The 14,340-nt window shown below is 41.8% G+C and overlaps 1 protein-coding gene across 1 annotated transcript in view; it reads right to left on the bottom strand.

The window, feature by feature from the left end:
• sema4gb (sema domain, immunoglobulin domain (Ig), transmembrane domain (TM) and short cytoplasmic domain, (semaphorin) 4Gb) overlaps window positions 1-9,835 on the bottom strand; it is a 40,183-nt gene extending 30,348 nt beyond the window's left edge. The window contains exons 1-2 of the mRNA XM_079658101.1: window positions 9,740-9,835; window positions 4,413-4,686 (exon numbers count right to left, since the gene is read on the bottom strand). Of these exons, the coding sequence (XP_079514227.1) occupies window positions 4,413-4,686; window positions 9,740-9,754 (289 nt within the window). The 5' untranslated portion in view covers window positions 9,755-9,835. The remainder of the gene's footprint in view (window positions 1-4,412; window positions 4,687-9,739) is intronic.
• Window positions 9,836-14,340: the final 4,505 nt, after the last annotated feature.

The following is a 14,340-nucleotide window of genomic DNA, read 5'->3' as shown; positions in this document are numbered from 1 at the left end:
CCACCGAGCAAAAAAATAAAAAGGAGTATAAACAAATGTTAAACATCGTTTTCAAACAGAGATTTAACAACTTCAGTCAAAGCAGCCTTGCCCAAGCTGGTGATGTGAGCAAATCATCGATGTGTTCAAAACAGATGCAGCTGCTCAGGCTGTTCCATTAAATAATGAGGCTGCAATTAGAAGAAACACTTTTTGTCTGCATAAAAGCATCAAGCTGTTTCTTAGTATACCACCACAATTATAATGCTAACCATGAGCAACCCAGGACCTTGCCTTCTCAGCTTGTCATAGTAGCAACAGACAACTTAAAGTGCATCAATATTTCACTGCTCCATTACTTCAGGTCTGGTGGCAGAAGCTGGGAGAGCAGGAAACCCCATGGGCAGACAGCAGGGTTCAGAACACAGTCAAGCATTCATCTCACCTCTGGGAGAAAAACAGCAACACTGCCTCACAACACAATCTAAATTGAGTCATCAAATTCTCCTATTAAAGATGCACATAACTGGATACACCTTTTAATCTCTTTGTTATTAAGAAAGATCCTACACATTTTCCACACAACTACACTACTTAAAAGTCACAGAGCGTTTGCCAAGAATATGTTTGCATTGTGGAAAGTAACTATTGACATTTAGTTGTTAGGTCAGCTAACTTTAGGCTCGCCTCACAAACATTCATTCATGTTTGAATTTCTACAATGGAGGAGTGAAGTTAGCATAACCCACAGTCAGAATGGCCACAATGATGAGAGTACATTAATTAGATGCACTAAAATCAATATGTGATAATGTTGAACGTTACAAACATGATATTAATTTGATAAATAAACAGATACTAAGTGTACTCAGTTCTGCCCTTCTGCTGCTTTCAGTGCAAACAAATGATTTCATTTAAAAGAGTGAGCATTGAACTCAACACAAAAGGCACCAATAGACAAAATACTGTTACATTTTAAAGTGTAGTTTTCTACTCAAACTCTCTTACAAATAACAAATAATTCTCTGAATTAAATATCATTGTCTTTTGATTTGTGTGACCAGGTTGAGAATTCTTTTTTTCTATGACATCTTTTCACCATAGCTTTTCACCTCATAAAGTAGATTTGTGTAACATGTTAGCAAACATTAACATTACTTTGGTCAGGTTTGGTTATGTTTGTGTTTTGGGTTCCAGCTCTGAAGACAAACATCTGTCTCTAAAGCTTTAATGGTCCACCATGCTCACCAGCTTGGCACACTATTTGTCTATCTGCTGTTTGGTGCTGGGTAGATAGTGAAAGTGGGTTTATCAGAGATTGTTTTTGCAGAGAGGAGCTGTCTGCTACGGCTGAAAATGAGGTTTATGAGAAGGATGAGACTGATTCCAAACAGTAGAGTTGCATGTCCTAAAACCAAATCAATGAGCTGAAAGATCCTTAAACGCACCATGGAGCTGAGCGGAGCTGCAGGGTTTGGCTCATGACTACGTCAACCTCTTTCACATTATAGCCATTTGAATCATTGCAAATATAAAAATATTGAATACTGCAGCTTTACGTAATGGATGAAAATACTTGCAACCCCCACTACTGAAAAGCAGTTTATCTTTGAGATATAACCTCTACAAGGTTATTTATTACACTATGCAGGCTTCTTTCTTTACATTCCTTCTATAGGGGTTTTCCGAGGCATATACGAGAGTGCATAATGTCATTTTCCTTCTTTATAATCTCATCTCCCTCTGATGCATCATGTCCTTGTACTCCCACTCACACAGGCCATCTGAAAAGCATACTGTAAATTAATGAGCGCCCCCTCAGCCTACAGTGGAGAAACATATAATAAATCCTCCCACAGAGTCTCCCATAGGTAGTGACACCCACCCACAACACCCATCCAATTTCCATATACAGTCCTGCACATCCAGGCAGACACATCTTATCTTTAAGAGGTGGAGCTCGCCACTCTCCAACCCCCTCCTCCCCAATGACATGTGTCACCACAGGGAAAGTGACATCAGCTGCAGACTTTACATGATGTGATGTGACCCAACACACACACACACACACACACACACACACACACACACACACACACACACACACACACACACACACACACACACACACACACACACACACACACACACACACACACACACATGGATAATGACGAAACACTTGCTGACACACGTGCACACCCTGCACTCTCACATGCACTCCACTGATGATAGGAAAGTAGGTCAAGGACAACTTTCTATGAGGGCAGAGAGAAATATCAAATCTGCGTTGAGAGAGTGACTCTGGCTGCGGCACAGAAAAGAGCCCACAGAGTATGTATGATTTATAATCCAAGAGGCGGAGATGTGTTAATAAATAGCAAGGGGGCATGACAGTTGGGAGGAGGAGAACACAATGAGTTCTGTCCATGATGCACTTAACAACCTATTTAGAAACGCTTAATGAATGAAACGTGCTGTACAATGTAATGAGCGTTTCAGAGTTAATCAACCGTGTCCTTTTTTTATAAACAACAGCACTGATATTAGTTACCAGCTCACAGCTCCTGTTGGTTGCAGTAAACAGCTTCACAACACTCGCTTTTAAAAGGGGCACTATTGCGCTTTTTGGGGTTATCATATTCCTGCAGTGTGCTAGACTGTTTTGTGTGCATGTAAATGGTCTGCCAAGGCTTAAATCCCAAGTTGACGCCAGAAGGAGTTTCTCTACCACACACTCCCCCCCCTGCCTAAAACGCCTCCATTGCACTCCTTTGTGTGCTTTAATAACATAGCGACATCACTATGTATTAGTAACACACACGCTTTTAATGGCTAGCGCTTCAACACATTGCACGTGATAGGCTAAAGGGTGGGACATCTCTAACCAATCCCAACAGAGCGGGCCAGCTAACCAATCAGAGCAGACTGGGCTCTGGTTTCAGACAGAGGGTGAAAGAGGTACTGCAGCACAGACAGTTTGTTCAGTATTTCAGTTTTTTTGTGTGCTGAAGTCTCTTCGACAACAAATCGATTCATTGTGAAGCAAAACTTGGAGGAATATTCACCCTGATTTTCTTTCTCCAGAAACCCATACATTAATTTCTGTAGGACTCCTATCAGGTTGCATTTGACAAAAAAAGGCACAACAGAATAGCAAAAGTTTCTCCTCCTCTGTTATATTTCCATCTCTCTGGTTGATTGTGATTCACAATGTCAAGCAGCAGATCCTCAAATCTGCAAAGCATCATCTCACATTGCACTCTTATCAGCTCTTATGACATTGCACCCGAGAGCTCTATGCTAGCAATAGAGCCGAGGTCCTGCTCACTCCACCAATCCTCTAATAATACTCCTCCTCAGAGGGGTGAGGAGGAGTGGAGAGGAGAGGGGTGGAGGTAAGAGACGTCCCATCATTCTGCCAGTGCCGGAGTTCCCTTCTCTCTGCAGCTGCAGCCTCTGCCGCAGTGATGAGAGGCGAGAAAAAAAAAGTGGGGAGGGGAAAGGTGAGCTGGTGGCAAGAGAAAGAAGGGAAGGTAGCAGGAGGAAGCTGCTGATGATGATGATGATGATGAGTATAAACACCCCCCTCTGTGCCAAAATACACCAACTCAGCATGATGTTCTGCATGGACACCAATCAGGTCTACCGTGCTCAGGTCTTCTTTTATGAGGGCTTTATGTCTATTGTTTCATTAGAAGTGTTTGCTGAGCCGTGTGATCTAGGACAGGACTTGAGAGAGGCGATTAATAACTCTGAGCAGGAAGGAGCTGTCTTCAGGGCCAACTTCTAAAAACTGTGCCACTTATTTAACCAGGAGGGGGGGCGGAGCAGAATCAAATAAGGACAGTGAGGTGAGTGTTCAGTAGGCTGGTGCACGTGTGTCCGCAAGATGCATCTAGAACAGTCTTACCCCCTCTGCTCCTCATTGTAACAACAATGTACTTTGTCAGTCCTATTATTATTCCGAATTTAGGTATCTTCTGGAGGATTGCCATGTTTTGCAAGTTAATTTCCCATCATGCTTTGGGGGATGGAAACAGAAAGTATTGTAGTAGTATCTGTAAGCTACAAGTTAAGCTTGGTTATTTAAGCCTATAGTGATTCCATTTTGGCAATTGGCACCATTTAACATATGCCAAAATAAGTATTAGCAGATTAATATCGCAATATAGCCTTTAACACATACAACTATCACATAATTACTTTGAAACTGTAGGAAACTTAAAATCTGATGATTTTCCAAGTTCTGGGTCAACAAGGATCGTCATATCCAAAAAACAGTAAATCACACCGTATGTCTAAAAATGTATATAATATATATATAATAGCAGCCTCAACTCTTGACTGTCTTGGTTGGTCTTGGTAAATACATATATCTCTTTTACCTCAAATCTCTACTTGTCTCACGGTTCGAAAATGGAAGTGTTTACCTTTGGAGAATACGGTGGTCCTTGGAGTGACATCCAGGTCCAGGGACGGGCTGAAGGGGAAGGCCCAGAGCTGAGACAGCCTGGCGAGGAGCGTCAGGAGCAGCAGTAATGGAGGCAGGGGGGGCCGGACTGATTGCTGGTCTCCCATGTTTAACACACAGACCCGGATCCAAGCACAGCTTCGATCGCACTCAATTTGTTCGAGACAAACAATCGGACTGGAGAAATGTATCTTCACGCCCAGCAGGAAGCAGACTCTTTGATTATCCTCCAGCTGAGAAAGATACAAAAAAGATTGTATTTCTAAATGAGAAATGATACAGAATACCAAACCAGAGGCTGTTGTTGTTGCTGACATCGATGCAAAACAAATCAAACATTTATAGAAAAAGATTACCACCAAAGGGGAAAATACTATACTTATTGATAATATTTAAACTTGTAGAAGTCTTGAGGGTCTTTAGTTAAGTAAAAGTGTTGATTCAACAATGTAAACATACTCCATTTCAAGTAAAAATAGAAACCCTATTAGTATTATAAGCAAAGTGTTGCTCAAAAAGAACCGCTGTGACTGATATATTATTAAAAAAAATTATATTAATGCAACAATGTGAAAGCAGCATTTTACTTTTGCCGCTGACAAATCATAGGCTACTCTGCTGGCTAGTTTCTCCTGTGGTTCCCTACCTAGTTGTTGGGTCCACTCCAGTGAGAAACTTAAAGTCAATCTAAAGGGTCGTAGGATGATTAATGTGGTCATAAAAAAATAAAAAAGGTTGTCTCCTTGGGTCCAAAAGTGATATTTAAATTAAATGATATCTAAAGGTGAGCGGGGAATTGTCTCAATTGGTGAAAATGTGACCCAACTAAACAGTGCTGTCTTTAGTATATTTAGCAATGCATTGATGTATTTCAGTTAAAAGAACATTGTTACCCTTTAAATGTTGTAAAGTAGAACTAGAAAAGTAGGAAGAGGAAGTCAAATCAACCCATAATTGTACTCAAATAGAGTACTTTAAGTACATCTGGTTAAAGTTTTACTTTGATAAGCCAACATTATCAAGCCTTTGATGCACAGACACTTAAACATACTCCCCTAATATCTGTTGTGCTAAACAAAATGACTGTGTATGAACTCTCTTTTCTACTTGACAGCACGAGCAGAAAACCAGTTGCTGATATGCACCATCACTCTCTGATTACAACCAATTAGCCAAAGTGAATGAGTCAGGTGTTGTTACATAAAAAGGCCATTTGAAAAGTTTGGGGAAGTGAAATGATGTGCACCTGTAATGTGATATTGCAACACACGACTCCATCTCTTAATTAACCGGCTGCACACTGGAGCAGCATGACGGATGATCTAGAGATTAGGCCCTGTGCCATCAGCACAATCTCCACCTGGCTGCCCCCTTCTCTGGCTCTGTTACTGAGCCAGTCTGTCAAAGGGTCAACACTGAGAATTCCGCTCTGCCGGATTGTGACACTGGAGGATTCCCAGTTTAATCTCCACTGCTGCTGCTGCTAATCACTCGCAGTATAAAGAACAGTGAGGTTGATGACCTGTCTGTAAGCAGTCGAGTGCTAAGCTTAGAAACTGACGTATAAGATGACAAAGTGAGCGATGACAAGAGAAAAAGTAAGTGATGGTGCAGGGATCCTCTCACCTTACGTTCATCCAGAACTATTTTATTAAAGCTGGCTTTACTCACTGCTTTTGCTTCACAAAACCACTGCTGTGCTGTGTCACCTAACTCATACTGAAAACCTTAATATATTTAAAGCCGGATTTTTCCCACACTAAGTTACATTTGTAAGGAACTGTAGTTGCAGTTTTTTTTTTCTCTCAGCATATACTAAGCTGAGTGAGGAGTTTTACCAACATAATTACTTTACTGAAAGTTATTACATACAGTATTTGCAATTGTATTCAAACGTGAAGATTTTGAGATGCAGCTAAAGGAACAACTTATGATACTCAATATAGCCTTTAAAATCAATCTAAATCTATGCAGCAGAACCAGATATATGGTCTTCTTTATTTCACACATTCACTTTGTCAAAATGTAGCGCCTACATTACCCATAATGCAACTCAGCCACTGACAGTTGGTTCAGAGATACAGGTGTGTTTGTGCTGCTAATGTAGCCTGAAGCCACCAACCTCAAACAGAGAAGAGGAGCAGGCTACTGAGGTCTGCTAAGCTCACTTTTTCTAACTCCACACTCACATTTGTTTAATTTAAGCTCAATAAATGTACTTTAGTGGCATCACTGAGGCAGAGCAACAACCCAACGTCAGGCTTGTTTGATGACTGCTGTCCTTATAACCACAGTCTCCCAAAACTGTGTCAAAATTTAGGTCAGCAGATGACGAAGACAGGCGGGCGTGCTGGTGGGAAGCCCTTTGGTGTGTCAGCTGCTGCTCTCGTGAAAATCACAAAGCCAACACTCCATTGTTTCAACACATCTGCATTTGCGTTGTGTACACTACAGAAGCTGTCAAGGCCAACGTGATGTTGCTTCACTGATGAAAGCATGGACACTTCAGGAGGGGAAGGTAAACACACCTGCCTTGAACGTGACACAAACCAATATGTCATGCATGATGGGAGGCGAAAGGGATCGAACAAAACAGCAGGTGACGTCTGAGGCACCTTTTACTTAGCAACCAATATCAGCTACTTCCTGTTTATTGATCCATGAGCAGGTTTTTTAGCCACATTTTATTAAAAATCCTAAAGTGAAGTCATGACAGATTATGGAAAAGCGTGCAGAGTAGGATAAAGCTGTTTTCCAAATTATGAGCATTATTTGATAAACACCTAGTGTGACATTTCTGCAAAAAGATCGATAAAACAGACAAGCTATTCCTGTATTTCCTTTCAACTGATGCCCTTTTAAATTCCCAAAACATTTTTGAAAAAGACTGAATGAAAATATTTTTTAAAAGGGGAATTCTGAACACTTAAACATTGCAGTTTCTTCTGACTGAAACCATTGGGAGTTGGCGTACAGCTGAATCATAAATAGGATTACTCGCACATTAAAGGAAGAATGAGTGGGTTCACCCTGTGGGCCACATTAACTGTGATGTGGAAGATCTTTCGACAAATCTTATCAGAAAAGCATGAAATCATCATTGTGTCACATATAATCTGCCTTTTCATACATTGAAAATATAAAGATGTAAGATGTGTTGCTCTGTTTGGGTTAATTTGATAAACAAAACCCGCAAATTATGTCATCATGCTCGAAAGTAAGAACCAATCATGAAGTTTTGGGACTCAACAGGACATGTATACAGAGGAATACCATGAATGACTCATTGGGGACATTTACTTTCTCCTTGGAATTCTTCTCCTTTACAAGTTTACTTAAATAAAAGATATCTTCACGCTCAGTATACTATATAATCTAATTTGCACAGGGTGTGCTATTTGCAGTTTTATGGCACATATTCCAATGTGTAAATTGATCTGCTAGCCAAATTTGAGCCTTGAAAATATACTAACACACTGCTCCTCTCTACAGTTATCTCCTGAGCCCACTTGACTGAGATTGGAGAGATGAGATTACCACTTCAGTCTTCTTTACCACTTTCTAACAAGGTGCTCTTTATATGTAAAGACTAAAGATGGATAATAATTGCATTAGGTTGGTTTAAGGATTTTGAATCATGGCTTTTGTTGAGATAGCTCTTTAATTCAACATGAAGAGATTGTGTGACCTCTGACCTTCTGCAACAAAAAAACCTGAAGGACATTTTAACCACAATTTATTCATGAAGACACAGCCTATTCATATTTACTGCAGAATTGATGCATTACAAAAAACTATTTATTAATGAACTATTACATTCTACAGAAATAGCTGATCACTCGACTCCTTTATTATTAACTTTATAACTGACTCAACAGCAGTGATGTAAATATTGTACAACACATTTATCTAAAAAATTACAATTTCACATCAAATCCTTCATTTTATTCAAGTAAAGAATCTGGATAATTATTCCACCACTTCTCAACAGCAGCCAAGGAGAATATGAATGGGTCATATCTGATACTATTTAGCATTATTAATTAATTTATTAAGTTTTACAAAAAAATAAAGAAAAGCTTTTCAAACAGGTTATAAACTTATAGAATCTGACCAGAGTCCTGATTTTAAATGGGAATCAAACAATTTGAGTGTTCCCAAAGCACCAGTGTTCTGCAGTTTGTGTGGGCATACTGTTGCACAGTTTTGGAAGATTCATAGCTAACCACACTGAAGATTATGGATTACCCCCCCCCCCCCTAACATCACCAGAAGTCATAATTTAAGGGGTCATTTCTCAAAGATTTCTTCTGGGGGACGATCCCCCGGACCGCCCTAGTATGGTTTGGTCACCATTTCCATAGCCCCACCAAAAATATTTTCCACCAGCCGCCACTGCCAGAGTAACTGCTTTGTCCCAGTCATTCACATTAGAGATGCCATGTTTAGTTGAGCAAAGGATAACTTGATTGAAAGAAAGATAATTGCAAACCATTTTGATAAAAAATAAGGTCGTTTTTTACAAAACGATAAGTCAACCTAAGGGAAAATGGCGCCAATTAACCAATGCTACAGACATTGTTCTTACAAAATGTGAGAAAATGCAGTTTTTAGTTGGTCAAATAGAGTTGTGCTGCTTTCTATATTGAAATGGTAAATGGAATATCTTTTGGTTTAGGAATAACAAAACAAGACATTTAAAGACGTCACCATGGACGTTGAGGAATTTGCATAGACATTTTGTATTTTCTGACTTTCTAAAGATTACACTATCAATCGATTAGTAGGCCTAAGAAAAATTGACGATTAATCGACATTGGAAAATGTTGATAGTAAAAATAATGAACTTTTGCAACAAACTAACCTTCTAATTTTAAGACATTTTGAATATATCTTTGTATAATGCTTTTACCTTCTATACCTATAAGCAATATGCATGATTCTCTTTCATAGCTTCGACTTTAAGAAAAATGCCGTCAGCGAATATGATTAAAAAAGCTTTGAGACCGTCATAATGTATAGCCAGTGACACAGAAACACTCCACAGTTCACTTACTTAACACACATAAGGATTTAAGTATTTACACCCACACAACGGCAGTAAACATCCACCCATGTGCACCTGTCCCCGGACTGCAGCAGAGAGGGAAAACAGCACTGCACTCTTTACTCACCTTCACCTGAGCACAGATACACAGAGACTGTGTACGCAGGAAAAGTATAGAACAAACATACTAAACAGAGGAACAGTCAAAAGAAAAGAAAAGCAGTAAAAGACCGACTCACCTGCTTTTGTTTCATGGAGTCCACAAATATCCTCCGAGTCGTCCTCTGCGCGACGAAACACCGAGAGCTGCTGCGATACTCTGCTGCTGCTGCAGTTACCCAATGCACACACACACACACACTGTCAGCCTCCCCCACCTCCGACACACACACACACACACACACACACACACACACACGCACACACACACACAAACACACACACACACACACACACACACACACACACACACACACACACACACGAGTTGTATTGATACATAATACGTTGGGTTTACAAATGTGTCATGATAAAATATGTTTTTTTATGATGATACAGGTTACAAAATGTTTTAAGGATAAGATAAACTTGTATTTGTTTGTTTGTTTCATGGGCAATTGGGTTTGAATAAAGGCTCAATATATACAAAAATGTATTTATTAGGTGACAAAATATTTTATGACAGCTATTTTGCTGGGAAATTAAAATAGAAATAACAAGCTAAATTGTTTAACTGATACAAAGATTCTTAAAGAATAGCCTACTAAATGTGATTGTTTCTTAAGATGAAAACTGTATTAGCCCTGTCTGAGCATTTAGGCTTTCTAATGTGTGCTACTGTCTGTTATACAGTGAAGAGAGACTGATCTGTGCCTAGTGACTGACCCCTGCTGGAGAAGAGAAGGAAAAGATAAAACATTAAAGAAAGTTATTGGTCTTTTTTCCCCTACCCTCTTCCATGCTTATCATAAGCACTAATATAGATTATTTATTAATGGAAGATGTCTAAGAGACTTTAAAAAGTAGGCTTTTAAAATAACCCAAACCAGTAGAAGGTGATCAGCTTTTTTTCTTTTTTTCTTTCAGTACTGGCAGGAGATGGTTTGTATTGTGCTTATGTATGTAGCAAAAAAAAGAAGAAGAAATTAGGAGTTGATATACTTGATTGCATCTCTTCTCCCCTTCACTGCACTGTAAATGTTTCAAGTGTAATTCCTGTAATGAACTTAGCCCCTACTCAATGTGGTCCTCATGTATCCTGCAGTAGTGTCACACTCCAGTCTCCTCATCATCGTCTTCCTCCACCTCCTCTCTTTGGTAGAAGTGGTTTCTTGGAATTTACTACAATGCAGCAGTTTTGCAATACCATTAGTTTCTGTCCTCTGTTGATGGCTGATCTTGACTTAACTGATGCTGAACTGCGCAAATCCAATGAGCAGATGTTCTGCTCCCATTTGAGGTCCTGGGCGATAATGGTGCCCAGGAAGCGGAAAGAATCCACAGCAGTTACTGGGGAGTCAGTCACACAGAGTAATGGGGGCGGGTGGGGCTGTGTTCTTCCTAAAGTTCACAACCATCTCCACTGTCTTGAGAGCGTTGAGCTCCAGGTGGTTGTCCCTGCGCTAGGTCACCAGATGGTCCATCTCCCAACTGTAGGCAGACTCGTCCCCACCAGAGATGAGTCCGGTGAGCGTGTTGTCGTCTGCGAACTTCAGGAGCTTGACAGACTGGTGACTGGAGGTGCAGCTGTTGGTGTACAGGGAGAAGAGCAGAGGGGAAAGAACGCGGCCTTGAGGGGAACCAGTGCTGATGGTCCGAGGGTCAGAGACGTGTTTCCCCAGCCTCACGTGCTGCTTCCTCAGACATGAAGTCTATGACCTACCTGCAGGTGGAGTCGGGCACGTGCAGCTGGGAAGAATTTAGTGAAGAATTTATGCTTCAGTTGGCCTTTTTTCTAGATCTTTCTGTAGACACAGAGAGCATCTTCCGGAAGGACTTGCCATACTTTTTCACCATTTCCTTGTCTGTGATGCCCATCTCCAGACACGGAGGGTCATTTCTCAGTGGCGTAACAAGGTTGTGATTGGTCCCGGTGCAAATATTGTTTTGCCCCCCCCCCAAAACATAAGCGCACGCTGATGCGCTCACACATGTAAGTGCCACATGTAGGCTATCAACAATAGACTGCCCTGTCCTCAGACCACCACAGCCTGACAACGGCACAGCGAACTAGGAAGAGGATTACACCTGTTTTCTTGATGTTTGTCTCTGGGGAATGGGCCGGTAGGCCTATATGGACCGGTTGCTATAATATAGCTTTTGATCTTGGCGTCGGGGGTCTCAATAGCGCCCCTATCGGTTGGGGCCCTTGGGGGAACTGTTGGACCACCGCCGGGCAGAGCCACATCCAGCCTCTCCTCGTGGCTGGCTGGAGAAGAAGGTTGCACAGCCACGGCCACGGATACAGCTTCATTTGTGGAGCTAGATGGCAATGATGGTGGTGAGGCAGGTGAGCTATCGTTAGCCTCCGGCTGCCGCTGCACGTCAACATTGCTAACGTTAGCGCTTGGTTTTCGAAGACGATGTATGACAAAAAAAACTCTCGAATTTTGTCAGTTTAGCTGTTACATCTTGTTCTCTCTTGTCCTTTCTCTTTTGAGCACCACTCTTGTGCTTTGGTTTGCTGTACATTATAAATGCATGCTATTACATTTTGTATAATGCTGCCAAACTTGCTGCTGCTGGCTACAGTACAGTACAGGTTGATTAAACAATTCGCTCGTCACGCAAGGTATCACATGACATGAAAGGGAGCAAGGTCAGCATCAGCACCTTCATTGGGTATTGGTGATATGGTGCAGCCCCCTGGCCAGTTCAATGGCTGTTATCCCAAAACTCCAGATGTCGGCTTTGAATTCGTAGCCGCGGACCAGCTCCATGACCTCGGGGGCCATCCAGCACGACGTCCCTATAAACGTCTTCCGGACCTTGTTCCTGGTCATGTCTCCTCCAGCTGCCAGAAAGGCACTCACACCAAAGTCAGCAATTTTAACAGAGCCTTTGTGACCATGAAGAATGTTTCCAGCTTTTAGATCCCGGTGAATCTGCCTGTTTTTGCGAAGGTACTCCAGCCCCTCCAAGACTTCTTTCAGGATAGTGGCGATGCTAGCCTCATCCAACACTCCGGTCTTGTGCTCGCTGCGAGATATGATATGCTTGATGAGGTCCAAAACTGAGCCTCCACTGAGCAGCTTCATCAGCTCATTCTTCACCACGAAGGAGGTATAATAAGACACAATGCTCGGGTGGCGCTGGCTCATGGCCTTTCTCTTGCAGTAGGTATGCTGCCTGGAAGACTGAAGCGGCCCCGCTCCCTATCACCTCATTGAGCTCGTAGTCATCCCTGTCGATGGTCCAGGATTGCGAGGCCTGGTCGTCTGCCATGGTGTCGTTGTTTGAACTGTGTAAACACTGCTTCTAAAGAGGAACAAGACGCTGTCTCGAATAATATCTTTTGGCGCATTTCCACTGCAGCGGGTAGCCCTGTTTAAGCGTCCTTAATCGTCCTCAAGCGGCCAGGCCAGTTTTTGGTGGCCTTTCCATATAGCGTAGCACTGGCTAGCGGGTACTTTTTCCCTCTTTTTCCGGCCCCATAAAATCGTGGTTCTATCAAGCTAGGGCCAGGGCTGAACTAGTGACGTCAAAACTCTCGACTGCTGATTGGCTTCTGCATCTCGTCTTGCTATACGCAGCCTACTTTGAAACATCACTTTCCTGCTTGCTGTGATCACTTTCCTTCTTGCTGTGATAACAAGCCACACACCAAGAAACAAGTAAACGATCGCTTCCACATCCTCAATTGTTGTGTGTGTTTTGTGAGTTGTGTGGCATTGAAGATGACGCCACTGCAGTTTTACCCAGCGTCGCTCCGCCCAAAAAGCCCGCCAAAAAGCCGATCGCCCCGCCTACACTACGTTGCTACCCCAGGTCCTAAACTGCAATGGAAATGCACCACAGCCTCGGACGGCCAGCGAGGCAGCCCGAGGCCTGAGCGAGGACGCTTAGGGACGCTTAAACGGGGCTACCCCGCAGTGGAAAGGTGCCATTAGTGGTTACTCCATTCGGCTCCGGAGATGCTGGCTAGTGATGGCAGTGTGACACTAATCAGCTCTTAGTAGTTTTGTATTTTACTAATAGGCAATTTAAAGTCTTAGCAAATCAGACATTACATAAAAACGTATGTCATTCCTTGAATATCATATCAATGCAAAGAAGACTGATAATTTGTCTTATGTTCCCTTTAAAAGTAACTTATTTGACTTAAGCTTGTAATACAAAAACGTATTTTACTTAACCTGTTAAGCCCCAAGGTCCCCACCGGCGGGGACCCTGTTTTTTTTTTTCAGGACACTGTGTCTCAGGGGATCTTAACATTTAAGAACCTATTAATGTGTTATACCAGATTAACGGAAATAATCTCAGCTAACTGAAGATATAAACCATTTTTACCAAAACAAAACACAAGTCTCATAAGAAGCATCTAAATGACCCCTTAGCGAAAAATGCTAACGGACATTGGCACAGAACTCGAGATAAAAGTACCCTTATTACTTATCGTAGCTGCACATACAAGATCTCCGATTAAAGCTGAGGTTCCACAGATTATTTAGGTATAGAGTATCATCACTGAATGATCTGAACTTGCGACAGGGGAAGCAAAGACAGACATCACAACACGTACCTTTACGTAGCTTCTAGGGATATCGTCTCACCGTAGCTGTTAATCTGATCAAAAGACGTGTTCAATGGCATTAAAACGAGAAAAAACGCGGCTGAATTG

The sequence above is a fragment of the Notothenia rossii genome (assembly GCF_949606895.1).
Source record: "Notothenia rossii genome assembly, chromosome: 11".
NCBI classification, from domain to species: domain Eukaryota; kingdom Metazoa; phylum Chordata; class Actinopteri; order Perciformes; family Nototheniidae; genus Notothenia; species Notothenia rossii.
This window is presented reverse-complemented; position numbering and strand designations above follow the sequence as displayed.